This window comes from Neohortaea acidophila, assembly GCF_010093505.1.
Source record: "Neohortaea acidophila strain CBS 113389 unplaced genomic scaffold BDY17scaffold_12, whole genome shotgun sequence".
In the NCBI taxonomy this organism is placed as follows: Eukaryota; Fungi; Ascomycota; class Dothideomycetes; order Mycosphaerellales; family Teratosphaeriaceae; genus Neohortaea; species Neohortaea acidophila.
The window spans coordinates 114,394-139,933 of record NW_022985521.1 but is presented as its reverse complement, the minus strand read 5'-3'; the positions used below and the strand labels follow the sequence as shown (position 1 = coordinate 139,933).

The 25,540-nt window shown below is 56.2% G+C and overlaps 11 protein-coding genes across 11 annotated transcripts; 4 read left to right on the top strand and 7 right to left on the bottom strand.

Annotated features, from left to right (window-relative positions):
* Nucleotides 1-44: 44 nt before the first annotated feature.
* Nucleotides 45-2,077, bottom strand: BDY17DRAFT_327804 (uncharacterized protein; the record flags this gene model as incomplete). The annotated part of the gene is made up of 2 exons (XM_033737737.1): nucleotides 45-1,100; nucleotides 1,838-2,077. 2 exons carry the CDS (start codon nucleotides 2,075-2,077, stop codon nucleotides 45-47), a joined length of 1,296 nt encoding a protein of 431 aa, XP_033585566.1.
* A 335-nt stretch (nucleotides 2,078-2,412) lies between these two features.
* On the top strand, nucleotides 2,413-4,722 carry BDY17DRAFT_327803 (exocyst complex component Sec6-domain-containing protein; the record flags this gene model as incomplete). The annotated part of the gene is made up of 1 exon (XM_033737736.1): nucleotides 2,413-4,722. One exon carries the CDS (start codon nucleotides 2,413-2,415, stop codon nucleotides 4,720-4,722), a length of 2,310 nt encoding a protein of 769 aa, XP_033585565.1.
* A 213-nt stretch (nucleotides 4,723-4,935) lies between these two features.
* On the bottom strand, nucleotides 4,936-5,532 carry BDY17DRAFT_257463 (AP complex, mu/sigma subunit; the record flags this gene model as incomplete). Its single annotated transcript, XM_033731688.1, has 2 exons — nucleotides 4,936-5,406; nucleotides 5,464-5,532. The coding sequence occupies 2 exons, from the start codon at nucleotides 5,530-5,532 to the stop codon at nucleotides 4,936-4,938; spliced, it is 540 nt and encodes a 179-aa protein (XP_033585564.1).
* A 619-nt stretch (nucleotides 5,533-6,151) lies between these two features.
* BDY17DRAFT_47042 (uncharacterized protein) lies at nucleotides 6,152-7,535 on the top strand. The gene is made up of 3 exons (XM_033738420.1): nucleotides 6,152-6,273; nucleotides 6,329-7,349; nucleotides 7,400-7,535. The coding sequence occupies exons 2-3, from the start codon at nucleotides 6,369-6,371 to the stop codon at nucleotides 7,499-7,501; spliced, it is 1,083 nt and encodes a 360-aa protein (XP_033585563.1). The 5' UTR covers nucleotides 6,152-6,273; nucleotides 6,329-6,368; the 3' UTR covers nucleotides 7,502-7,535.
* A 33-nt stretch (nucleotides 7,536-7,568) lies between these two features.
* On the bottom strand, nucleotides 7,569-9,362 carry BDY17DRAFT_327800 (uncharacterized protein; the record flags this gene model as incomplete). The annotated part of the gene is made up of 1 exon (XM_033737735.1): nucleotides 7,569-9,362. One exon carries the CDS (start codon nucleotides 9,360-9,362, stop codon nucleotides 7,569-7,571), a length of 1,794 nt encoding a protein of 597 aa, XP_033585562.1.
* Nucleotides 9,363-10,323: 961 nt separating this feature from the next.
* On the top strand, nucleotides 10,324-11,780 carry BDY17DRAFT_304805 (uncharacterized protein). Its single transcript, XM_033734773.1, has one exon. It carries the CDS (start codon nucleotides 10,523-10,525, stop codon nucleotides 11,654-11,656), a length of 1,134 nt encoding a protein of 377 aa, XP_033585561.1. The 5' UTR covers nucleotides 10,324-10,522; the 3' UTR covers nucleotides 11,657-11,780.
* Nucleotides 11,781-12,122: 342 nt separating this feature from the next.
* BDY17DRAFT_327798 (uncharacterized protein) lies at nucleotides 12,123-12,892 on the bottom strand (the record flags this gene model as incomplete). The annotated part of the gene is made up of 2 exons (XM_033737734.1): nucleotides 12,123-12,798; nucleotides 12,882-12,892. The coding sequence occupies 2 exons, from the start codon at nucleotides 12,890-12,892 to the stop codon at nucleotides 12,123-12,125; spliced, it is 687 nt and encodes a 228-aa protein (XP_033585560.1).
* Nucleotides 12,893-14,619: 1,727 nt separating this feature from the next.
* On the top strand, nucleotides 14,620-16,839 carry BDY17DRAFT_257864 (uncharacterized protein; the record flags this gene model as incomplete). The annotated part of the gene is made up of 1 exon (XM_033731723.1): nucleotides 14,620-16,839. One exon carries the CDS (start codon nucleotides 14,620-14,622, stop codon nucleotides 16,837-16,839), a length of 2,220 nt encoding a protein of 739 aa, XP_033585559.1.
* A 1,288-nt stretch (nucleotides 16,840-18,127) lies between these two features.
* BDY17DRAFT_257626 (Alpha/Beta hydrolase protein) lies at nucleotides 18,128-19,129 on the bottom strand (the record flags this gene model as incomplete). The annotated part of the gene is made up of 1 exon (XM_033731703.1): nucleotides 18,128-19,129. One exon carries the CDS (start codon nucleotides 19,127-19,129, stop codon nucleotides 18,128-18,130), a length of 1,002 nt encoding a protein of 333 aa, XP_033585558.1.
* Nucleotides 19,130-19,695: 566 nt separating this feature from the next.
* Nucleotides 19,696-21,960, bottom strand: BDY17DRAFT_313594 (HbrB-like-domain-containing protein; the record flags this gene model as incomplete). Its single annotated transcript, XM_033735731.1, has 1 exon — nucleotides 19,696-21,960. One exon carries the CDS (start codon nucleotides 21,958-21,960, stop codon nucleotides 19,696-19,698), a length of 2,265 nt encoding a protein of 754 aa, XP_033585557.1.
* A 307-nt stretch (nucleotides 21,961-22,267) lies between these two features.
* On the bottom strand, nucleotides 22,268-25,329 carry BDY17DRAFT_313593 (uncharacterized protein; the record flags this gene model as incomplete). The annotated part of the gene is made up of 4 exons (XM_033735730.1): nucleotides 22,268-22,480; nucleotides 22,546-22,633; nucleotides 22,688-24,424; nucleotides 24,455-25,329. The coding sequence occupies 4 exons, from the start codon at nucleotides 25,327-25,329 to the stop codon at nucleotides 22,268-22,270; spliced, it is 2,913 nt and encodes a 970-aa protein (XP_033585556.1).
* Nucleotides 25,330-25,540: the final 211 nt, after the last annotated feature.

Here is a 25,540-nt window from a genome sequence, read left to right as displayed (position 1 = left end):
AACACATAATCTGCACAACTCGCTAGTCAAATATGGATCTCAATCTATCCAGCAACAGCATCCAACGGCGCACTCGCCACAGCAGCCTCTCCCTTTTGTGCCTTCAACTTCTCCTCCAACTTGGCAAACTCGCGCATCGCCACCTCTTCCTCTTGATCCATCACCTGCTGCACCCCCTTGACCTCCTCGATGTAGTGCATCAACATGTTCTCAATCCCGTTCTTCAGCGTGACGGTGCTCGAATCGCAGGTGCGACACGCGCCGCGCAATTTCAGCAGGACCTGGCCGTCCTGGAAGCCGCGGAACTCAATATCGCCGCCGTCCTCTTGAATAGCAGGCCGGATGCGCGTCTCGAGCAGCTCCTGAATCATGCCGACGACCTCTTCGTCCTCAGGAGCGTAGACAGCCGATGCCTCGGCAGAAGAAGATCCCTGTCCCGCTTCGCCGGATTTGTTCTCGACGGTGTTGACAATCTGCGAGCCGTTGGTGATGGTCTCGGTGATGAGGCTGAAGACTTCAGGCTTCACGTGCGCCCACGGGGTGGAGCTGTCTTTGGTGACGGTGATGTAGTCCTTGCCGTAGAAGACGCTCGTCACGCCCTCGACGTTCATGAGGGAGGAGGCGAGGGGCGAGGGGTGTGGTGGGGCGAGCGTCGAGCGGGGAGACAGGTATTCGAGGAAGGAGGAGGGGAAGTCGTCCGGGAGGACTTGGTGGTTGGGCTTGAACTTGAGCGCATCGGCGTTGGGCGTGTCTTCGGTCTGGATGAAGATTGTCCGCCGGGACTGTGCGGAGGGGGAGGCTTGTTGGATCGCGGGTTGGGTGAGGGGCTGGATTGTCGGTCTATGTCGCTGTGTGGAGGAGGAGATGGGTGTTGCTCGTGATACGTTGGAGAAGGAACGGGCGCTCGCGCTGGTGGCGAGTCTTTGGCATCGGGTGGTGGTGGTGATTGTGGGTCGCGAGACGGCCTTTGCCAGGCCACTGACGGCTGATCTGCCGGGCATTATTGTGGAGAGGGCTGTGATTGGTAGCTCGATGTCGTCGAGTGCCGGAGTGTGATGTTCGAAGGGTTGGATGTCTGTTGTCTTTTCGCAAAGGATGAACTGGACGAGGAACGTCATAAAAGACCGAAATCGGCCGAGCATGCGCCGAGTGCGGGACCTTGCCCGGCGCCGCCGAAACCTCAGGCACAGATGCACATTGAGAGGAGGAGGACGTGTTGCATAGATATCTATCACGGCGAATCATTGTACCCTCCCTATCCACTTCAACGAGACGACGAGGGTTTCTTGGAGAATCTCTCCTCTATCTCCCTCGCACAGACCCGGCTCAACGCATATCCCGGGAAGCGAGAGCACATCATGCGCTGTGTTTTGTCAGACCAGAGCACCGCCCTTCCCCGCTCGCATGGATCCTCTCATACAGGCTCGGCTTCTCACCCGTCCTTTGCATGGTCGTAGGCTCGTCGAACTTTCATCCTCCCCGCGGCACTCCTGGCCTTGCTGCTCATTATAGCTCGACACTGCGCTGTGTGTCGTCTGTAGGCCAGGCTTAAAGAGGGTGGATGGTAGAAACGTGCGTGATGCAGGATCAAATGCGGTTCAGACTCCAATACATGGTGTCGTGCGTTCATTGTCATCTCTTGTGCCATGGCAGAGAGGGGGCGATGCGAATCGATGTGTCCGGGCGCTACTGCGGCTGTATCCAGTCCCCGTTGTGCTTGGGAGTCCTCCATGTTTCTCATGTTCTCTCGAAGCTGTTTGTCTTGTGATAGCATAATAGCAATCCCGGTGCAGATGAATCAGCTCTCCTCCCTCGGCTCGTTGGCTCTCCTCTCCACGTAAAAGCCAGGGTCAGGCCGCCTCAACTCTTTCATTTCCTGCTTGGACAGAGCCTGATCGACCTCCTGCACATCCACCAACTCTTTGACGGCGAAAATCTGGCCGGCGACTTGTGGCGACACGGGGTGGTAGACGGTGCGCAGCCGCTTCCGCAGGCCCAATGCTTGGAGGACGCCGCTGGTCTTCCGGGGCAGACCGATGGCGGAGCGGATGAGGGTGATGCGAAAGTATGACGGCATGGTCGCTGCAGGCTCTCGAGATGCCAACCTGTTCTGTTGTGGTGATGGAAGGGGAAGATAAGGGACATGGCGATGTCGAGAGAAATTTGGTAGCTCGTTCAGGATCGTCCGAGCTTCGCCCGGCGGAAGCAACCACACCCCGACCTTCACCGCGCGACTCGCCCAATCTCACCATCAATCTTTCAGCTCATTGGCGTTTGAGCGTCGGATGTATCCCAGCGGCTCTCTGTCAATGCATGAGTGTAACAGCTCGGGCAAGAAGGCGCCCCCATTGACACGTAGCGCGACGCCATTCCCTCCACCCGCAGCCTGTTGTCTCAGTGCCCAACGCCAACATGGTGGAAACGGCCCTCGAGGACCCGTCCTCCAAGCTCGCCGAGCTCCTCAAACACCCCGATGATCTCGACAAACTCGCCTCCCTCAAGTCGGAATTCACGCGCAAAAAGACCGCCATCGATGCGCAGCTCAAACTCGGCCTGCAAGAGCAGTTGTCTATCACGCAGGCCGGCATGTCCAGCATCAATGACAGCCAGAGGATCGTGCAACAGATCAAAGAGGAAATGCTGCGGATCGACAAGCTCTGCTCCGAGTCGCAGAACATGATTCGCGACTTTCCCGAAATCAATCGCATGAGCGTCATGCAGCGCAACTTTGCGGCGGTGGACAGTATGAAGACGGCAGTGGACACTTTCGAGCAGCGCTTAGAAGAGGTTGTGGGATTGTTGAGAGAAGACGAGGACAACCTGGAGGAGCAACCGAACCTACTGGCGATTCACGAGGGCTTGACAGCGCTGAGGGATGTGCGGGATCAAGCGATGGAGCAGGTCAAGGGAAGCGTGGAGGGAGAGAGTGGCTTGGAGATGATTGAGAACTTGCCGTTGGAGTCCGGGAGTACACTACGGGAGTATTTCACCAAACTCGACGAGGTCATTGACTGGTTCGACGAGCGCGTGGGCCAGGCTTGCATCAACCTGATCAATTTCGTGCAGGCGGGCAATCATGGTCTGGTAGTGCGATTGGCGTTGGTGATTGAGGATGAAGAGAAGAAGGATAAGCAGGTCAAGGCGTTACAGGATGCGCAGCGCGAGTTTGGCGACATTGTTTCGCGGTTCCAAGGTCTGACCATCGGACAGCGAGAAGTGCGTGGGTACAAAGACAAATTCCTGCAAGCCATCGAGGCCAGTGCCGGTGCGCAGTTCGAAGAGGTCACCCAGGCCTTCCTGAACGATCCCGATCGACTCGACAAGGCTTGTCGCTGGTTTTTCAACGACCTCAACACCGTCAAACTCGGCTTGCAGGATCTCGTGCCGAAGAAATGGAAGATCTTCAAGACCTACACCAACATCTACCACAAGCTCATGCACGACTTTTTGATTCAGAGGCTGGATGATCCAGGCGTCACACCGGTTCATATGCTGGCCATTCTGAATTGGGTGGGCAAGTACTACGGAAAGATGTCTCGACTCGGTGTGCAGGAGTCAGAACTCAACCCTCACGTCATCGATGACCGGGAAAGCGACTTGGTGCGAGAGTATCGCAATCTCATCACCAAGTCAGTCGAGGAATGGATGGAGCGCATGGCAAATGCAGACCGCAAATCCTTCAAAGACCGGGCAGAGGGATCACTGGACCAGGATGCAGACGGTCGGCTACACACAAAGACACTGGGCGACATGTGGACGATGCTTAGGGAGCAGTTGGCGGTTGCAGAGTCCTCCGGCCGGCCCGATGTCGTAGAAGGCGTGGTAGATGCGATGATGCGCGCGCTCAAGAACCGGCAGCAAATGTGGGAGCGCATGATTGACGATGAGGCGCGGCGGATTGAGAATGTCGCCGATCCTGCCCAGCTGGAAGGCGTGAGTAGTCTGCAAGAATGGCTTGCAGCCATTGCCAACGATCAAATCACGAATATCGACGACAACCCGGAGTCCGGCACGACGTCCTTCCTCGCACGCTTCAAAGCAGACTGGGAGCCGCTGGTCACCCCGGCCTACACCTCCACCTGTCAAATGGAGCTCGACAGTCTCACCAACGGCTACGTCGACCTGGCTACGCACTGCATGCACATCTTCGCCGCCGTCATGTTCTCCACCGACTTCCGGGAGGCGATGAAGGACTTTTTCACGCCGAGCTGGTACCGCAACAAGACCATGACGCAAATCACGACGACGTTTGACGACTATCTCAGCGGCGAAAACAACTACACCGAAGTCTTGCACCCGTCTCTGCGCGATATTCTCGTGGAGGAACTCTCCGACGCCCTGCTCATCCGCTACCTGAGTGCCGTGCGCAACAAGAATGTCAAGTTCCGCCGCTCCGACCCGTTCACGGACAAGATCAAAGAAGAGCTGCAGACCGTTTTCTCCTACTTCTCCCGCTTTCCGGATACGCTGGAGCTGGTGAAGGAGAAGTGGAGGGTGGTGCTGAGTTTTGAGAGCTTGCTGTCGGCGGACAAGGGCCAGGGCGTGGTGGAGGCGTTTGAGAACATGAAGGCGCAGTACTGGGATGTGCAGATTGGGTGGGTGGAGCAGGTGTTGAGGTGTAGGGATGACTTTGATCGCAGTTTTGCGGCGCAGGTCAAGAGCTCGGCGGCGCGGATGGGAGTGGAGAGGGGCCCAGATACGGTGATGGGGAAGGTGAAGTGAGAGTGGCTGGAACGAAGGGGACTTGCTCTTAGCGTTGGCGTTACGAAGGGTTGGGCAGTTTGAGATGTCGATTGTTATAGACCAACAGCCCGATTGACGAGATCTGCTCGGGAGTCTTGCCGCAATCTCTTGTCGCGGTAGTCAACAACAGGGACATCTCGGTCGTAGTCTTCACAAAGAGGAAGGCGAGCTTCTAGTCGAGTTTGGCGAGTCTCATCGCCCCGCCCAGATGCCTTGCGCGAGGCCCGGTCGACTCTCATTCACCGGCCTCTTCATCACTCTCCCTTGCGCCCTTACTCCCTCGACGATCTTGTCAAGGCTCGTCTCCACCACCACGCCACCCACAATCATCTCCCCAAGCACAGCATGCAGCGTCTCGAAATTGAAAATGAGATCCAGCTCGCAGACATTCTCGAAGAGTTTGTCGAGCGCTTCGACAAAGACGCGGATAAAGTCCAGAAGGGCGAGCGGGGATTCCGTCGAGGTGGAAATCAAGATGAAGTAGAGGGTGGCGTAGTGGCCGTAGGTGACTAGAGATGGGGCATCGTTGTGTTCGTTCGACGTGCTGCTGCTGGATGACGAGGCCAGGAGGGGAGGCAGCGGTAGGAAATTGCAACTGCTTGCTGGACGGGCGGAGACGAGGGTGAAGATCTCGGAGATGAGGCGTTGCTGGACAGAAGTGTCCTGGGAGGAGCTGTTAGTTATTGCGACTCGGAGAAAGAGGCGGCAGAAGAGTCTCACCAGCTGAGTATAGAACTTGGTCAGTCTGGGCTGGCCATTGTTATTGAAAACCAGCACGGCATTGATCATGTCTGCGAACTGGTGGTGATGGCAAAAAGGCAGCGATGCGTTCTGATCGTGAGGCACAACGTGAGGCGGGGTCCGTGCACTCCACCTTTCACACCCTCACCCAGTCGCTCTTACCTCCACTCTACCCAGTCGGTCGCTCTTTCCTAAAATCTTCAATAAGTTTGATCTTTCCTAGTTTGGCAGGTACATAGGACCATAAGCCGAAGAGAAAAGAGGATCCCGTCCGCTCTCCTGTACTCAAGCTTCGGACTGGTAGATTAGTACTCAGGTGGGTGACCACTGGGGAATCCCTGCTGTCCTATGTGAATTTTTGGCGATTTTTGGCGATTTTTGGCGATTTTTTTGGCCGTCTTTGGTCCATTTTTGCGACTTGACTGCGATTTTGGCAAGGAGCCGAATTCCGGCGCACGGGCCTGCTTCGCCGCTGCCATAGCCCGATCATCCCTCCCAACTCCATCCCTTTGCCTCAACCTCTTCTCGATCAGAATACCCCTGCAATACTTTCAGTACTCACGGAGATGTTCGGGGGACCACAACGTGGGTCCGTGCACGTCATCTCCCACGCCCTTACCTGGCTCATCCGTCCACGCTACCCTGGTGGTCGCTCTACGATGGCTGGCCTCGTGAAGATGCTTTTGCCGAGAGTGCTGACTCAGATTCATGGCCATCAGGCTGCCGCTGATGAATCGGTAGATCGGCATACGAGGACGGACTTTACTCTACCTATAAACCTCCGGATTTGTCAGGCTCGCGAACGTCAAAGCCGCGAGCAGCCAGTGTACTAATATAGAGGTAGAAGGACTGTTCCTATCTATATTATTCCTATCCCAGAAGCGATGCCACAGCAAACGCTGCATGTCCTACTTACGGGAGCCACGGGCTTCGTAGGAGGCACCATACTGTCAACCCTTTGCAAAGCCCATCCCGAAGCTCATGTCAAGGCTTTAGTCCGGCGAGAAGAGGATGCGAAACACCTACGATCCATCCACCATAACCTCGAGCCAGTACTCGGCTCTCTGTCTGACCTCGAGCTTCTGAGACGGACAGCGGCGAGTGTCGACTTCGTCATTCATGCAACAAAAGAGGACTTGGCCGCTGTGCGTGCATTAATCGATGGCCTTGCTTCCACCTTCTCTAATGGACCACCTACACCGCGCCTCATCAGCATCAGCGGGATTCGGAGTTTGATTGATAGGTCACTTCCTGTGACTGGCATTGCTTCGGAAGACGGCCGTCCGTGGAGTGATATCCAGGATATCAGCACAATCCTCTCGCTACCAAAGGAACGCATTCATGCAGAGGCAGACCAGTCCACCATGGCTCATGCATCTGCTAGCGGTGTCGGTGCGATGATCGTTGGCGCTCCCCAGCTTTGGGGACGAGGCAAAGGCCATGTAAAGACGGAAGGTGCCGCCGCTACCGCGTACTACGCTGCAGTGAGGAAGCGAGGACGAGCCTTCGTCATCGGCGACGGATCCGTTGCATGGTCGTGGTCTTCTATCGGTGATCTTGGGGCCGCGGTGGTCTTCTTGCTGGAGAGGGCACTACTAGACGATGGCGCATCTCATCGAGTCGGTGTGAACGAAGACGGATACTACTTTGTTCGATCCGATGAGGTGAAGATGATCGATCGTGCGAAGGCGGTCAGTAAGCGTCTCGGTCTAGGAGAGGTGGAAAGTGTTGCTGTTGAAGTTACAGCAGAGTTGCACCCGTTTGGCCCATTGATGTGGGGATGTGGTGTAACAACCAGGCCGGATAGACTTACGGCATTGGGTTGGATCCCCAAGGAACTGGATTGGGAGATGTTGATGGAAGAAGCAGGCGGAGAAAGAGCATGACTGCCAAGTATGAAAAGACTATCCTCTCCTCTATACGCTTTGTTGTAATGCATAACGAGTACGCGCACCAAAGTCTCAGCAAGCTACGAGGTTCAAAGACATTTTCTTGCGGGTTTTCGAAGAGCCAATGAGACATGGACCCTGTACAGATGTATACGGACGCTTGAAAGACTAAATTGCAACATCTGTCCATTCACTCTATCTCTGATCGCTCTCAGGCAGAAACAGGAATTCCGTAGGTCTCGATCCCATGATTGCCAGTTTCACATCACCAGTCTCCGTAGCGAATCTGAGCTGCCCCATCTCCATTTTGGGAGAGCCCACGAAAACCTGGCTATCTGTTGACTCTCTCCGTTGGCTCCAGTTCACCGGAATCAGCGGGGCATCGATCCGTACTTTGCCCTTTACGGAGAAGCCGTCTACAAAACCGTTCCATCCATGAGGATATGTCAGATCCAGAGACCCCGAGGTCGACAAGTGTCGTGTTACCATAGACGGTGGAAGGGGAAGCTCCACTCCGCGGTCGGGAATGGTCAGCTCGGGGAATGCCACAGTGGTATTTCCACTTCTCGTCAAGGTCTTGAGCGATGGCAGCGCATCTTGATTCTGTCCTTGGCTTCTATCCTGGTAGTCGATGCTGACATCGATCGCACCCGTCCAGCTCTCGAAGCTCAGTTCCTCATGGAACGAGAAGGTTCCCTCGATGTTTCCGGTCCGGCTTTCAACATGCACATGCGGAGAGCTCCAATGATGGATGCTGACGTTACCATACAGCGCTTCTATAAGCGTCGTGTTGGTCACCGTGATCCCGCCTTTGCGTCGTTGTATCTTTGTTGGTAGAGATGGCACCTCGCCGTCCGGCTGCATATTGTACGGGGCCTGATGAAAGCTGAAGTGGCGTAATTTCGTGAGCCAGTTTGTAAACACCGCATTGTGTGGCACGAACAGGTCAATGACGAAATCTAGGCATGGTCCCAATCCGGAGCCAATACCTGCCTTCCGCTTCTCTCGATCAGCTGCATCCCACTCTGGCCCGCTGCGCTTGCTGATGTCGGGAGTGTCCAACGTTATCGCGTTACCCACCCTCTCGTACTTCACTCGGTCGATCACATAGGGCCATGCCGTCGCAACGCTGATGCGGAGTGACATTGGTCTCCGGTCCGGGATGAGTTCGGCTTGATCGGCATCATATACGTTGACCCGAAAGAGTCCATTTCTGGCCCGACAACCCCCATTCCTGCACCAAAACGCAACATCGTCAATGAGAGCGAAGTTGCCAGTATCTTGGAGGGAAATGTTGACCTCTCGATAAGTATCAAAGTCGCATCTTGGGTCTGCGTTCCGATGTCTTGTGGGATCACGGTGTCTGGCGGGGATTGAGACATCATTCGACTTGGGCGTGATGGTCTTGAGCGTCATGGCCAGTAGAAGAACCAGCAGGGATATCGAGGTGATTGGAATGACTGCTCGAACGGGGTCTTTGAGTAAAAGCCTCACCCTCGCAATAACGAGAAGAAGAGTCCTCCAGAGAAACGTGCGCGAGGAATTCAGTGGATCTGTTCGGACGCCGGAACGTGGACCATTTGTAACATCGCGGCCATTCGAGACCGGTCCTGTGTCAACGGCGACTGCCGTGTCTTGCCCGCGTGCGTGGTGGAGGGTCGTTGCGGTAATGTAATCCGGTGGTGCGGGCTCAGCATCGAAGACTGAATGGTCGCCATCGTCCGAGACGAGTCTATCGGGTCTGATATCAAGAGACGATGTTATGATTTCGTTGTCGGAATCACGGCCAGGGCCACCCCCCGCGGCTTCGATCGCTTTGGACGCTTGTACCTCTGCCGTGCTAGGACGTGCGTGGGCTTCCAGTTCGACAGCCTCGCCCGAGGCATCCCGAGTTGCAGGAGTGTCTCCGGACAGCGATTCGACATCGTAATCGCTGTCATCGGGCTGAGATATCGAATCGCTCTCTGGGCCAAGGTCCTCGGTCGCCATTGCGCATCTTCTCACCCATGCCGAGGTCTCCTTATGCAAGCCTGAGCCGACAGCAAGGAGACAAGTACGACATTTCGCTCAAATCATGGTAATATCTTCGACCAGGGCGATTGCATAGAAGTATTGGTTGCCTGGACCTGACATCGGTTGGAGTCGGCAGCCGAACTCCGGCGCACGGACCTGCCTCACGGCTGCCACACTGTAGCCTGACGGCCCTCACCTAACCTCCTTCTGTCACTTCGACCTCTTCTCAGATCAAACTCCTGTACACAATCTTCCCGACACATGCGTGCGTCACCATGATTGAAAACCACTGAATGGACCGAGTAGGTGAATGATTATTCCCGGCATCGATTCCTTTCTTTCACCACTACTCGACCCACAATGGGCATTGTGAATGTCTTCACATTCACCTTTGTGCCATGTTTGGCCCTTTTTTTCTTTGTTCCCTCTTCCTTTCAGCTCGAGTCACAAAGCAGCCCTCAAGGCATTATATACCCGCAGTTTCTCCTCGAGAATGGCCTTGTCTTGTTCCTCCCGCGCAACTGTCTGTTATCGACGGCCAGGTACTGCACTTCCGTGCATATCTATCCTGGAAGTTCGAGCCAAACAGACCCCAACCACCCACGAGCTTTTCCTCGACCCATACCCTCGGACACTTCTTAATCACAACAAGCACTCACGTCACAGGTATGTCTCAACGATACTACTCAGCCCTCGACATGGGCTCGGAAGCTGACCCATGCTCGCTGCTCTACCAGACGTCGAATGCTCATCACGCTCCTTCTCTCAATTCCAACAAATCTACCAAGCGTAGAGTGCGGAAGAGTTATCTTGCAAGCGTGCGCAAGGGGAGGATGGGCCTGTTCCGGTCGATCAAGAAGTTCCTGACTTTCAAGTCGAAGAAGGGCACTTTCAAGATGCCGAACGAGTTCCGAGCCTCGATGCAAGCATCTATGCGCTCCCTCCAATCGGTGACGGATATCACTGCATGCCCCAACGGTCCAACTGCTCAGGTCACACGCCCAACGTCCTACCGCATCCACTCCTTCACTGGAGCCGGATCTCCTCCCACCGCCACCGCAAGCACCGTTCGCTTCTCCCATCCAGTAGTCGACGCGCAGCTATCAGCCCCCCGCCCCACGACCACCGAATCGGCCATGCTGGAGGATGATACTCCGTTCAACTTCAAGCCAAGCAATCACGACTCTGCCACTTCCAATCTCTCCATCCCAGAGACCATCGAATTTCCGGGCGACATCAGCGAGAAGCCGGCACCGCTCTGCCCAAAGAGCATGTGGCGCTGGACAAGCCAGTCTGCGACTGCCCGCGGAGCGCGCGAGACGTACGATGAGTTCAAGAGCCGTCTCGACGGGCACAGGCGTCAGGGTGATACTTCGAGCTTCAGCAAGCGAGCACCAAGCCTACAATTCCTTGCGCGACTGCCGACCATCAAGCTCAATTTTGACGAGGATGACGAGCAAACCACCGCGCCGGCCAACTACGCAAGCGAGATCAGCAATCATCGCTGCCAAGCTTTGAACGCTCTCGAGGGTGGTGTTGCATCGCAGACTGTTCGATTCACGGACGCTGACCTTCCCACCAGCTTGATTCCCGGCGGCATCAAGCAGGCCACCGACAGGGAGTCATCGACAGGCTACAAGCCATACCGCTCCAGCGACGTCTCACATCTGATCGTTCCCGACACTGTCCCGACGTTCACGCGCAAGATGAGGAACAAGAAGCAGCCTGTTGACCTGATCGGTCCGTTCGACGAGGACTTCAACAAGCGCCACAGTCAGAATTACTGTGACGTGGAGTCCGGCGTCTTCAACGAGGCTGTGATCGGTAAAGCGACCGGCGGGGCGTCCATGGATGGCAACACAGGAAGCCGTTCATCCCTCCTACCTCCAACTCCTCCCAAAACTCCCGAGATGTTGAGTGCCACAAGCAAAGCCATCAAGCGCAAACCCGTCTCAACGCCGCCCCCAACCAACAACAACCCCACCAGCACTCTCGACCTCATCAAAATGGTCGACAACGGCTATCCCCTGCTGGAGCGCGGCATCCAGCAGCGCTTCTCCTCGGCCCCCGCCTACCAAGCGCGCTTCGTCAACGACGTCGAGGCCAAGTTCGCCAAGGCGGAGAAGGTGAAGCAGCTGAAGCAGTTGCGCCGCGAGACGAAGAAGACGTATTCGATGCAGAAGCGCGAGTTCTTGACGGAGCAGGAGCGGAAGAAGGTGGAGGAGTTGGACAGGCTGGATGAGCAGTTGAGGAAGTTGATGTGTATTTGAGAGAACAAGGATGGGAATGTAGGAAGAGAAGTGTACATTAGGTGCGGGAAAGATCATTGAAGGAGTTTTTGGATGGCGGCAAATCTGGTTTTGTATTTGGAGGCAGTTTGCTCAGGCTTGAAAGACATATGGGTGAGTATCTGGAGGCGATCTACAAGAGTGACTTACAACGCTACAGCGCGACCTGCATCTTTCATTAGAGACAGGCATGCGCACATGGGTTTCAGAGCGATACAGCGTGACATGGATCAGGAGTTAGGAGTTTGTTTGTCTGTCTTTGATGGAAAGTCATGTGTTTCACTTCAGCCTTGGTTTCCCCGTAATGTCGCAATGTCTTGATTCAAAGCAAGTAGAATTTTCCAGAGTGAAGAGGAAAAACCAAGGAAAATCAAGTGCATGCCACACTTCTCCTAGTACTTCCCTTTGCGCCTTTGCTTGAATGAAGAATGCAAGGCCCGCTTCAAACCTACCATTGGTCTTCGGGGTCTAGCAAAGCCATGAATGCTTTGCCCAGAGCCTCCTCGCCCTCCTCATCCGTAAATTGTAGTCCCGGGATATCGTGGTTGCGCAGGATAATGTGCTCTTCACTCGGGATGGGATAGTAGAAGCAGTCGGACGTGTACTGCGGAATGGCGGCCCGATGCTGCCAATTTACCGTCTCGTTGCCTTCTACGCGGGGGATGCCGAGGAAGCGGCGATGCAAACGGTCGGTGGAGATGCGGTCGTCGCCTTCGTACTTCATCTCAAGTTTGCTGGGCCAGGGGGCGACGTCTTCCTTGCCTTGCAGCCATGTGGGGGAGAAGACGGTTTCGAGGGAGAGGACGGGGCTGTGGTGTGTGGAGAACTCTCTGCCGTCGAAAGGCCGGGGGGTCGTCGGGGGAGGGGCGCTTGAGGAGCGTCTGGATTCTTGTGTTGTCTTGAGTGCAAGGTGGCGTGTGCGTCCGGCTTCCCATTCCTCCTTGTGCTGGTCGAGGTTGAAGTTGGCGTGCCAGAAGGGACTTTTGGGGCAGAATTTGTGGCGGGTGGAGTTGAGTGCTTGACGTTGGCCATTTTGTCTGGATCGTGCCGTTCCCCAGGTGCGAGACGAGGGGTTAAGTCTGTTCTGAGCTTGCTGCGCTTTCAACGACGAATTGGAATCGGCGCTGTGGGATTGCAAGTGAGCTCGTATACGTCGTACTCGCCGAACCGGCCAAACTTTGAGGTGACTCAGGAGATGAATACTTACCCGTTCGCCATGGCACCCCGATTGACGCGATTCATGTCTCAGGCGTCCGCACCGGAGCGTGGAGGTTGTCGTTTGTACAACTTGTGTGTTGTGAGTCCGTGGGCTGGTAGTGGAGGAGACTATCAATCCAGTAACGTGTAGGCAACAATGAACCTGCGTTGTGCACGTGCTGCGAATAGAATGTTAGCCTTGGGAACATATGCTCGTGCGGAGTGAGTGGTGCGGTTGGGGTTGCGGAAACGTGATTGCACGTGGTGCTATCGTCGATGGAAGGTGACGATGCGGGTGTGTATGTCTGCACGTCCGAGATGCTGGCGGAAATGGTAGCGGGGGGTGATATGCACGAGAAGACGCCATGATGTCAGTCATTTGCGTTGACGGGGGCCACGGAAGGTGCACCGTTGACGGATGGCAGATGGTCAAGCGACATGAGGGTAAGAAGACGAGAGAAGACAGTAGACCAAAGCGAAGATGGGACGAAACGAGACAATGAAAGGCGGATATTTACGTCCAGAGGGAGAATGGATGGCGTCCATGACTACTGTACTGTCCCTCCGCGAAATGGCGATGTGTGCTGGAGCGGAGGAGGTAAGGGTTCTCATCATACCGCACGCCTGCATTGGAGGAGTCAGCCAGGAGTGAGATGCGAGAATTCTCCAGATGTCTATTTGCAGAAAGTTACAGTGCAAGAAGATGGAGGTGGAAGACGTGACGTAGAAATAACGCTGGCGCGCCACCAATTTAGCTTCGGGCGGAAACAGGAAGTGTGGCGGATGGCGAGTTGGCGGCGGGTGGGGCATCCGCGACCACGACCAGGCTCAAACCGGTTTTGACCTCCCTGAATCTTCCCGATGGTCTCAATAAATGCCAGACTCTTCCGTAAGGACTTGCTTCCTCCCGACGTCCCTCTTCCCGCTCCCTCTGGGGACGAGGAGAGGGCGCGGTGGAGTCTGACGAGCGTGCATGAGTCGAGTGGCCTTCAAGAGACGGGGATGGCACACGACGTGGCAAGCGTCTCTACCGGCACCACCACCGCCCTCCATCCTGCCCGTCAATCGCCCTGCGGCAAGAATAGCAGCGAGACGCCCACCCGACCGACTGGCATCCGCGCGCTTTGTCTTGCAGAGCGTCGGCGCCTACGCCTCGCGCTAATCCCCGCGTCGTTTCGCGTGCAACCCTCATCCACCCACCACGCCGCTTGATTGGTCGAGTGTTTGCGAAACGCCTTGCTCTTGCTACACTGCAACGACATGCCTCTGTCTTGGACGACAAACATCCCCCGCCGCATGACCGGCCGGCTCGTCAACACCATGGTACGTGCCATTTTCTTTGTCTGCTGCTTCTTAATGCATCCATCCGTCTTTGTATTGTCGATGTTCATTGTCCACCTCACCACAACTTCACCTGCCTCCCCGCACCCATCGACGCAACGAGTCTCATTGATTGTCGACTCGCCATCCGCGTCTATGCGCCACTGTCTCTCCAGTCACTGCTTGACTTCCAACAACCACGACATCATGTTCGCGTCACGCTGAATCCCCTGCCTCGCTCATTCCCTCTCCTTCAATCCTCATCCCTCCCTCCCTGCTCCGCGGTTGCGAATGACAATCCACTCACAACCCCTCCCTCCCCAGGCATATCACGATTTTCGCCCTCTTCCATCGCAATGGCTTCCCCAGAGAACCAACAGCACTTCCCAAATCCCGCGCCTCCATCTCCTTCCGCTGGCGGCCATGAGATGCGCAACTACTACGCTACCCGAGATTTACCACAACCTCCCTCACAACAAGAACCATACCCGACACCCTACCTCGGCCTTCGAGCGAATCTCTCCCAGACATGGATCAACCGCTGGACTATCCTCCTCCTTCTCGTCCTCGTCCGCACCCTCTTCGCCGTCGCCGGCCTGAACAACGACCTCGCCCAAGCGCGGAAAGAGGCCCTCAGCATGTGCACCTCGGTGGAAAACGTCGGCTCGGCCATGGCCAGCATGCCCTATTACATGGCCCAGGGTGCCAACGAACTCACGGCACAGGGCATCGAAAAGGCTATCAACGGCCTCATGCAGTCTCTGCTCTTGATGATCACCGGCGTCGAAGACATCGTTGTCTTCATCATCAACTTCCTCACCCAAAACTACATCTGCTTGATCACGTTTGCCGTGACTGGCAGCCTGCACGCTGGCATCGCCATCGCCGAAGATGTAGGAGGCGCCCTCAACGCCACGGCAAAGGGCATCGGAGACGACCTGGGCGATGCGGCAAGCGATTTCGAAAAGGCCATGAACGGCTTCATCGCAGACATTGACAAAATTGGCAGCTTCCTGACCGGCGACAAGCTCACGCCTCCCACCATAGATCTGACCAGCGAGATCAGCAAGCTGCAAAGCCTGCAGCTTCCCCCTGGCTACGACTCGGATCTTCAAAAGCTCAACGCCTCCATCCCCACCTTCGCTCAGGTGCACAACCTCACCCAGACGGCCATCGAATTCCCGTTTGAGGAGGTCAAGAAACTGCTCAACGACGCCTTGCCAACATACACCGTGGATCGCTCAATCTTCCCCGTGCCCCAGAAGAAGCAGTTGACATTCTGCTCCGACAACAACGGCATCACCGACTTCTTCGACGATCTGGTGGACATCGCCATGCTTGCGAAAAAGGTCTTCCTCATTACTCTCATCGTCCTCGCCGCCCTGGCAATGATTCCGATGGCGTGGAAAGAAATGAGGCGCTGGCGATTCACCAAAGAGCGAGCACGCCTGGTCAAGAGCGATGCCTTCGACCCCCTCGACGCTGTGTATATCGCTTCAAGACCGTACACATCCACTTTTGGTCTCAAGATCGCGGACAAATTCAAGTCTCGTCGCCGGCAGAACCTCGTGCGCTGGACCGTTGCCTATGCTACCACCATACCCGCTCTCTTCGTGCTGTCTCTTGGCGTTGCCGGCCTCCTGGGCTGCGCATGCCAGTATATCCTCCTCAAACTCATTCAAAAGGAGGTGCCGAAGCTCGAAAATCAAGTCATTGGGTTCGCCGATCGCGTCATCAACGACCTGAACGACGCCAGTGAGCAGTGGGCCGACGGAGTCAACGACATCATCACCGACACCAGCAACAAGATCAATCACGATGTGTTTGGCTGGGTCAATACCACGACTTCGGCCGTCAACAACACGCTGAACATCTTCGTGAACGAGACAATTCATGTCCTCAACGAAACTTTTGGCGGTACTGTCCTGTACGAGCCGATCCTGGACGTCTTGAATTGTCTGGTGTTGATGAAAGTGCAAGGCATCGAGAAAGGCCTGACCTGGGTCAGTGATCACGCGCATGTCGACCTCCCCATGCTGCCGAACAACACCTTCTCCCTGGGCACCATTGCAAAGGTGTCCGGGTCGGAGGCAGACATTCTGGCCACCGGCCCCAACGGCGGCGCGGCAGATGCCATCACCGCAGCCATGTTTCACGTGATCAACTTTGTTCAAGACGGCATTCGGCAAGAAGCCATCATCTCGAGCTGTGTCGTGCTGATCTGGGTCATTATCGCGCTGGTTGGACTTTTCCGTGCGCTCGTCTTCATGCTCAAGGGCGGTGATGACGATGCTTGGGAAGCGAACCTCAAACCCTCCGAGGAGTCTACACCCGAGAAACGTCCACGAAACGGTCTTCTCAGAATTCCGACTTACAAACAAGCGACCCACAATCGCGACGTTCCGACCGTGGAGATTCACAGCGCGACATCTCCAATCATCAACACTGGATTCAGCCCACACAGCGAGAAATTTGGATCCGTCAATGGCCAGGTCGTCGACGCTGCGATCCGCAGACCAGTTCATGTCCGCGCATCCAGCCACGGCCACTACGAAGTCACGTCACCCGAGCATGCCTTCAGTTCGAATTACCTACAGTCCACCCAAAATCCATTCGCCGATCCCGTTCGTCGAGGCGAGCAGTCATGAGCTTGCCTCGGTCCCGCCACTTGACCTTTACCATCTGATCGGCCATCAGACCTGGTTCTGAGTTATCCGCGAGATATACGATCGGACCTTTCGGCGGCTGATTAAATTTGCTCCAACCGAGCAGTGTCTGGTCCCTTTTATTCCCCTGCTGCCCATCCGCGCGGGGACTAGACGCATCATGCAGCCTCCACGGCTGGAATTTGCGCAAAATTGTGTTCTTTTGTGAGCGTTCTTGCGTCGTGCTCTGCACTCGCAGTAGCGTTTACGGAAACCCTTTCCCCCCTTTCCCCTTTGGGTTCAAGACGATTACGATACCCTCTGGACGACGTCGATTCCTCAGGAGTTCCAAGATACCCAACATCTGGATGCACTTTGAGACTCCGACGACATTGACGATACCCACTGGACGACGTGAACGGCTTTCGATACATTCTTTGCGACCGGAAAGCTTGCGGAAAGCGATGACATTTCCGTCGGTAATGTTGCGGAACTACGTTAGCCCCTTCCATCCCGCTCCTCTGTCACAATTTCCTTCTCTTCTCGCTACCGCAGATACCTCTTGCTTTCTAGACTAGATGGATGGCAGAGCTGGTACTAGAAGCGTCATGCGTGGCTTGCCCCAGACGCCGGTCAGATGCAGCTCAGCTCATCCAGCTGGAAAGATCGCAAGAGAAGCACTGCGCCAGCGGAGAGAGGGGGTGATTACGAGCCGGACATTTGTTGCCATAGCACACCGGAGCATGGCATGAGTCGCGCTCGATCTTCGGAGAAGAGTGCTTCTCGGGTATGGTCGCTCACTCGCCGACGCATCAACTTATCTCCTCCCGATGCACCGCGGCTTCATCGACCTTTCTCCTGCTGCATTTTGCGCGGAGACCGATTTTGTCGAACTGTTTCGAAGCTGCCCGTGGTACGGGAGACGAAGTGGCGTCCTGAGCTGACGGATAACGAGCGTTCTGATCGATATTTTGTTTGAGTTATTTTCGCAAAATACGATTTGAAGGAGATGAGCTGAGTGCGGTTTGATTAATTTCGGGCATCCCTCTCCTCTGGAGTGGGGTTGGCTCACATCTTTTGCCATTCGGCCATGTCGAATGCGAGGATATCTGAGGAGTGGAGGTTGAGGATTGAATAGGAGAAACGACACCGGAGGGTGAGAGGCCCTTTGACAATTTACGGCCGCATGCCCTCGGCGGACTTCACTTCGGGGAGGCTATAGGCTTTACGTAGCTGCCAAACTCTTACTCCCACCGTTCCCCTCCATGTGTCCATTGATCACAACGATTGATCAGTGCTGAGGCCAATACTGCTCGACAAACTCCACCCCCTTCTTCACCCAATCAGTCTGCAGCCCCACGCCCTCCGCATTATCAAACCCATGGTCCGCTCCTTCTTCGTAATGAAATAGCGTTCTTGCGCGGGGAAGTCGCTGCTTCAAGCGCTTCTCATACCGATATGTCCCCTCGACCGGGATACCGGTATCGGCAGTGCCATGCATGACCCACGTAGGAGGCAACTCCTCCCCGTCGGTCAGACTGTCCAATGCCTCCATCGGATAGAGCCGCCTGTCCGGCCCGAAGTACTTGCCAAACAAGCCCTGCTGCAGGATGGAAACGACCAGCTGGAAGCGGTCGGGCGGGAGAGCGCTGGTGATGACGGCGCCGGGCGTCATGCGGTCCACGTAGGCGCGGAACACGCTGGGGTCGAGCTGCGGCGCGGTGGGGGCGAAGAGCTGCTTCTCGTAGGCGGTGGTGTAGTACTTGTCGCGCAGGTCGATCATGGGGTACTGCGAGATGACGGCGGAGATGCGCGGGCGCGAGGCCGGGAGGAGGGCGGACTGCAGCGCCAGCCAGCCGCCGGCTGATTCTCCCGTCACCAGCAAGTGGTCGACATCGGGCTGCACGCCGGCGGGGAGGAGAGAGGCGAGGTTGGCCGGGGTGGACAGCCAGGTGTAGAAGTCGCGCAGGTCGTCCAGGATGTCGAGCCCGCTTGACTCCGGCATCAGGCGGTAGTCGGGGGAGATGAGGATGGCATTGTGGGTGAGGGAGAAGTCGAGCAGCCAGGCGCCAAACCAGTCGGGCAGGGCGCGATGGCCGGTGATGAAGCAGCCGCCGTGCCAGCGAACGTGGACGGGGTGCCTGCCGGGCTGGATGTCTTTGGGGATGAACACCGAGGCGGGGATGGGCACGCCTTGCACCACTTTGTAGTGTGCTTCGATCACATTGTACGCGGCGAGTTTGGGCAAGACAATGCCTGCGGGGATGGCGGCGGCGGCGACGGCGGTCGTCATAGTGTTGGGTTCTGTGGCTGCCTTGTGCCGATGGGCGGATGGACGGTCCTATTTATCTTTCCATCGAAGGCGATGCTCGTTTCCCCCGCGCACATGCTATGTCGGTGATTGGCAGGTCTCAACGAGCTGTCGGGTTGTAAACTCCGCTTGGCGCCGCCATGATTTTTCAGCGTGGTGCTGCACTTGACGCCGATCCTGGAAGGGAGTCATCGCAGAGCATTCCCCATTCGGTCAGTCTACAGATCCGTCGAGTTGGAAAGTGGTGAAGCTGGTAACCTCGTAACATCAAGGGACCGACAATCGAATTGCGTCAGCAGCTGGATACGATGATCTCAACCCGATCAAAATGGCCAGGCCTCCATCTATTAGTAATTCAGGCACGGAGTTTGTTGCGAGCCTCGTCCACCACGGGTTTACCACGGCTCCTTCGTAACTCCGCGCAATCGTAGCAGCTCAACATGTCACTTTGATTCTCCACATGCAAGGCTGAAATTCGCTGCATAGGTAGTAGATACATGCCTCCAATGGAACATACCCAAGACCAGGTCGTTATAGGCCAATCCCAACTAAGCACCAACAAGTCCTATCCTCTGGCCAGGCGGATTCTTCATGCCCACCCAACCACGTCGGTCCCGCCCCGTTCGCCCACGCCCAAGCCAGTTATACTTGAGTGCGCCCGTCAAGCGCTCCACCACCCCTTGCCCCACGTCGCCCGTTTGGCAGCTCGCCAGGACATACAAGCACTGCAGCATCCTTGCCACTGTATCCGTGATGGTAGTGGGGTCGGTAAATGTTGTTGGTGGCGACGTAGGTGCCGCAGTCGCACTGAATGAGCCTTGCGTGCCCGCAGGCGTCAAGTGGGGAAGATTTGTGCCGAATGATCCCGCCGAGGTATTCGAAGTCGCTCGGCTTCGACTTGCGAGACTCATTGCTCCCCCAGACGAGCTGCTGGCTGCGTCAAGCAGTGTAGAGCCCTGCGAGTTGAAGCTACTCATGTGCGGACTGAGGCTGCCGGCCGTGTCTGGCCGCTCTGCCCCACTAGTGGCAGGATCGCTTCGAGCATGTGGTCTCGCAGGCTCATTGAGATCAGGTGAGGCGGTGGCGTTGATGCTGTTCAGCGAAAGTCGGCTGAAAATGGCCATGAGGCTTTCGTGCCGAGGGAGGAGCACGGTGTCTCGAAAGGTGATGAGGGTGATGCGTCGCACATCGAGCTCCTCCCCCAACGTTGGCAATCGCATGGTTCCGCCGGATGACGTCGGCCGCTCATCTGACTTGAGAGCCTCCGGCATTGCGCCCCAGAACTCCTGCGCCTCCCGCACCGTCATGATGATGCCTCTCCCCTTGAACTCCAGATCCATGGGGAGGAAGACGGCTTGTAGGAAGGGCAGAATGGACCCATACACCCCTATCCACATCTCGACCAGCTTGGTGACCAACCTGTCCTCGGCGACGCCGCGTAGAGTCTGAGCCAAACTGCTGAAGCCTGTGTGGAGGAGTTCGCGTAGATCTTCCACGAGCACAACCGGCGACTTCCTCTGCACACATCGTCGAATGTGCACGCCGACCAAAGCGTTGAAATCTTCGATTGGCGTACGTAGCTGCTCGCCTGAGAAGAGGTTCAGAAGTCGTGCTTTGAGCAATGGCCAAGCATCATCGGGGCCAATCCCAGTCAGGCCCATGGAAGCGCCGATGCTCGAGAACTGTTGGGCGGAAATGGGAGGCAAGGTGTCGTTGGGAAGGGCGAAGATATTGGTGGCAGTCGAAACAGAAGCCATGTTGGAGTCATAGCTGCCAGGCCCGAACTGTTCATTGACCCCAGTCGTAGACATGTTGGACGTGACCGGAACGAGATCCAGTCTGGCTTGCGCCTTCTCCTCTCGCTTCTTCTCCCGTAATGCTCGACCGCCGTGTCGCAGGTCAAACCCGGACACGGCTTTGGAGAAGGTACTTGCGGCCGGAGAGTCGGGCACAAAGGAGTACAGTGGCTGCGGCTTGTCAGGATTCGTGGCTTGGGAATTGGAATGCGCCGATGATAGAGAGAGCTGCGGGGGATCTTCTTTGAGCTTGTTCTTTTGCCTGGACAGGAAATTGTGCCGCTTCTCCTTATCCCTTTCTGATGTAGCTGGTACCAGCGTCGAAGTGGAAGCATTGGCGGAAGAGTACAATGAGCTTGCGCTGGAGCCGATGTCTGCGAGGCTGGTAGTGGACTGATTCGGGAAGCCGGTTCTCGTCAAGCTGGGCCCCAGCACACTTTTGCTCGGCGAAGGAAGACTCGGCTGAGTCTTGCCCTCTTTTTCCTTCGAAAGAGATATGTTCTTCGGTTTGGAGAAGAGCTTCATCTTCGAAGTTTTGGCTTTTGGTTCCTTCTCCGGGGGACCAATGGGTGGTGACATGTGCAGCTGGTGCGGTTGCGGCTGCGGAGGTAGACCGGGTGAAGGCAGCGGGCTTCTACCTGTAGGAAAGACGACATTCGCAGCGGTGGTGGCCGCAAGCTTGTTTCCCCCAACAATGCCATTTGAATAAGTCATAGTGGCCGTGGACTGAAGGGGTGGACTCAATGTGTCGCTTCCTTTGCGATAGGACGCAGCCGGCCCAGTACCGATAGGCGCAAGGCCGGGATAGGATCGCTTGCGCTCGTTGCTGACAGAAGCAGGAGGCGAGACATGTTGCATAGCAGTCTGGGCCGCTATCTGCGAAGCGCTCAAGCCGCTGGTGTTGGAAGTAGCATGCGGCAGCGAAGGCTCAAAGAAGCCCTGGCTGTGTTGTCGGGCATGACGATTGACTTGAGGTGCTTGGATTTGAGGGGATGCGGCACGCGGAAGGCTATCCATCGAACCTCGATACTGGAAACGTGGTCCAAGAGGAAAACTTGCATTGCTTGCTGGCGGCGGTGGGCGCTGTGCAGGTTGCTGAATATATGGGGATCTCCGGCCCGTGGACATGCCGGCGGCGTGCGCAGAGTCGGTAGAGGTGGTGGAGAGGCTGGAATCGCTGCGCAGGGAAGTCTGAGATTGCGAACGTTGGCCAGAAGGGGAGTGCGGTGTGGGAGGGGGCCGTAAAGGCGGCAAGTTTGTGGTAGAGTAACTCGCCATGTTGTGTAGCGCGCCGGGGGTGAAGGCAGGGGTTAGCGTTATTCAGTCATGCGCTGCGTGCTGTCCGGGTTCGCGGCGCAGGTCCTCGATCCTGGAGCCAAGTAGGCATTGCTAGACCGGAAGTGCCATCCATTTCGGTTGACTCCGAGGCGATGGAAGGGGAGGATGAGATGGAGTGAGGTCTCCTTCGTGGCTGACTGCTCGGCGTGTCGGGGCCCAGACGCGCCGACGCAGGCTTAGTAAGCAGCGCTCTTGCTGCCTGAGGGCACAACACATCAACATCATCCCAACTCACCCGACCCATGAAGAGCAGAAGAAGCGGACCTTGCGATGCTCATCATTGTAGCAAGCAGCTACGTTGCTAGCCCGCTCGGGCTGAGAAATGCACATCCTCAACAAACGAATGCGCCAACTAAGAGACGGTGTACGCGATCATCGTGCACCCCCAACACACACACATGCTCACGAGTCGGTTTCCCGCCGAACAAAGCCCTTCTCCTCAACCCACAGCTTAGCGGCATTCCACTTCTCAGCCACGGCGCATCTTCGCCAGTACGTGCGGAGCGCGTCATCCCATTTCGGCGACAGATCATCCGCTGCCCACCAGTAATTTCCATCCTCGATGTCCTTCTCACTAGGCCGCTCGAAGTCTCGAATCTCAAAACTAAACGCCCTCTCCATCTCCATCTCGGCCTTGAGGATGAAGCGTCCAAAGGGCCCAGGCTCGACGTCGTGGTCCGGGTTTGGATTCTCCAGGAATTCTCGCGCCTCGAACGCTTCGGCCGTCCCTTCCCAGTACTCTTCCATCTTCTTCGTCCAGTCAGGGCCATGTAGGTCGACCGCGCGGACCCATTCCCCCGTGGCATCGCCCCCGCTCCCCTTGACCATGTATTGAAGGGTTCGAAGATCTTCCATGATTCGATGTCCGCAGATCTTCCGATCCCCAGGATCGCTCGTGAGTACCGGCTTCTTCTTGCGAGCTTCAAACATTGCCAGTGCCTTTCTCTGCTCTGCGATTTCCGCCGGGGAGAAGTCCAACATGTCCGTATCTTCGTCGGCATCCAGCTCAACGGCATCATCTTGGGGGTCATTCCTTTCCCTGGGAGGCAATCCGGCCGAGTCTCTGAAGCGGCCGAGAGATTCCCCGCGCTGTCGGTTCGGGAGCATCTCTCGCACCTTGGTCTTCTTCTCTGGTCGACATCCCCGACCACAAGGCATGGTCTTCCACACTTCCTGGCATACAAAACTGCAGTAGGCCCGTTGACCGCATACAAAGCAAGTAATGAGCGCTGTGAAGTCCGGTGCGCGAGGTAGTCTCCCGCATCTCGCGCAATATTGCCGTGCTGCACCCTCTTCCTCCCTCGACGAATCGCCTTTCCCCTCTTTCTTCGGTCGGTAGGTCAGATTATTCCGAATGTTGTTAGGCTCATCAGGTCTCACACAGTTGATGTCAGGCGAAGCAGGCGCCGTGTATCGTAAATGCCGCTTTTGGAGTTTGATCTTTGGCTTCTTAACCCTTCCCGGAGACGGACTCTCGGATCTCTTGCGTTTGAGTTTCTCGGCGCACTCCTTCCACATTGCTGCCAGATCGGCCTCGCCGGATTTGCTGAGCAGCTTCTTCGCTGCCGGCTGTTTTGGGGGGCGCCACTTCTTGTCTTTCACAGAGGCTGGTCGAGGCCTGTTGAACAATATAGCATAGTTCGTCCTGGTCTCTTCCCAGCTAGTCCTGCTGGCGTGGATGTCCTGCATCTCGTTGACGACCTCGCGGTAGACTTCATTCTCTTCGCACATGTAGTCTTGTGTAATGACGGCCTTGGCATGCAGCACCAACGCTGTCCGTTCTCGCAGGTAATTGCCGTTTTTTGACCCTCTTACCACGTTGGGGTCGCCGCGCAAGCGTATGGAAGATTTATTCTCGAGGTAGATCGTGTTATCAGCCGGTGGGGGGCCATATGTGGTGATCCCATGGCCGGCGAGGGGCTGCAGGAGAGGATTCGCTTTGCGGCAAACGGTGGTGTTTGGTGTAGTCGACGGTGTCGAAAGAGAAGCTGCCGGCGTTGATAATGCAAACGCTGGTTCGGGGATTTCCACTGCTTGTTCTGCTTCTCGAGCTGATTGGACACTGGACTGGATGCCGCCTCCGTGTCGCTCAGCTTTCCCCTTCTGCGCCTGCTGCTGCTGCTGCTGCTTCTCTTTCTTCTCCCTTTCCTAAACTCTGAATTGCGAAGCAGACCAAGTCGGCCGTTTGAACACGCCATCATCCAACTTCCGGGATTTTGGCGATGAAGGTACCCCAGAAGCATCAGGAGTAGCGGTCTCGTCTTCATCGGAGTCGACGTGCAATTGTGCTCGTTTTGGCCGCGGTGCTGGAGGGGGTACAGGAGCAGCAAATGAGATGGCCTCATCTGTGTCGTCCTCGTCGCCAACCGATTGCTGTAGCTCAGTCCTGGGCAATGGAGGTGGCACAGGAGCAGCAAATGACACGGCCTCGTCTATGTCGTCTTCGCCGTCGTCGGAGGATGATTGCTGCGGCTCGGGCCTGGGCGGTCCAGGTAGCACAGGAAGAACAAATTGTACCGCTGCATCCAAGCCCTCCGGGTCGTTGTTGAATGACTGCTCCGGCTCTGGTCTGGGCGATGGAGGCGGTACAGGAGCAGCAAATGAGATTGCTTCATCTTCGTCGTCATCGTCGTCAAACGGCTGTCGGGGTTCAAGTCTGGGCGGCGGTGGCGGCACAAGAGCACCAAACGAGATGGCCTCATCTAGGTCCTCGTTGTCGCCGTCTTCAGATGATTGCTCAATTGTGGGTGACGGAGGTGCTTCAAAGGAATCGGGTAGGACTGCTTCACCTTCGTCAAATTGCAGGTAGGGCCGTCGTGGGTTGGGCCTGGGTGTTGGAGGTGTCTCTGAAACAACAAAACCAATGGCCTCATCCATATCTTCGTCGTCGCTGGATGGCGGCGAAGGGATTGGCCCTGAGGTTGCCAGCCGCTGTAATGGGATACCGAGCATATCATGCAGTTGTCGTACTTCGGGGCTGCGACTTCTGCGCTCTGTGATGAGGTTAGCTTCATCTGAACAAGCCTCCTTGCTGTTCGTATTATCCATGCTGTCGATAGGTGCTGTATTAATGATTGCAGTTGTAGGATGATGGATGCCTGCAACCAGTGTCGGATACTTGCCCGCGCTTCATTCACCAAACTTGAAAACAGAAGCACCGCAACTGCGCCTGCCATTTTCGCGGGAAAACGAAGGTGGAAGTCGCTACTGATTGGGACGGAAGGAGTGTTCGACAGGCAAGGAAGCGGACAAGTCATGA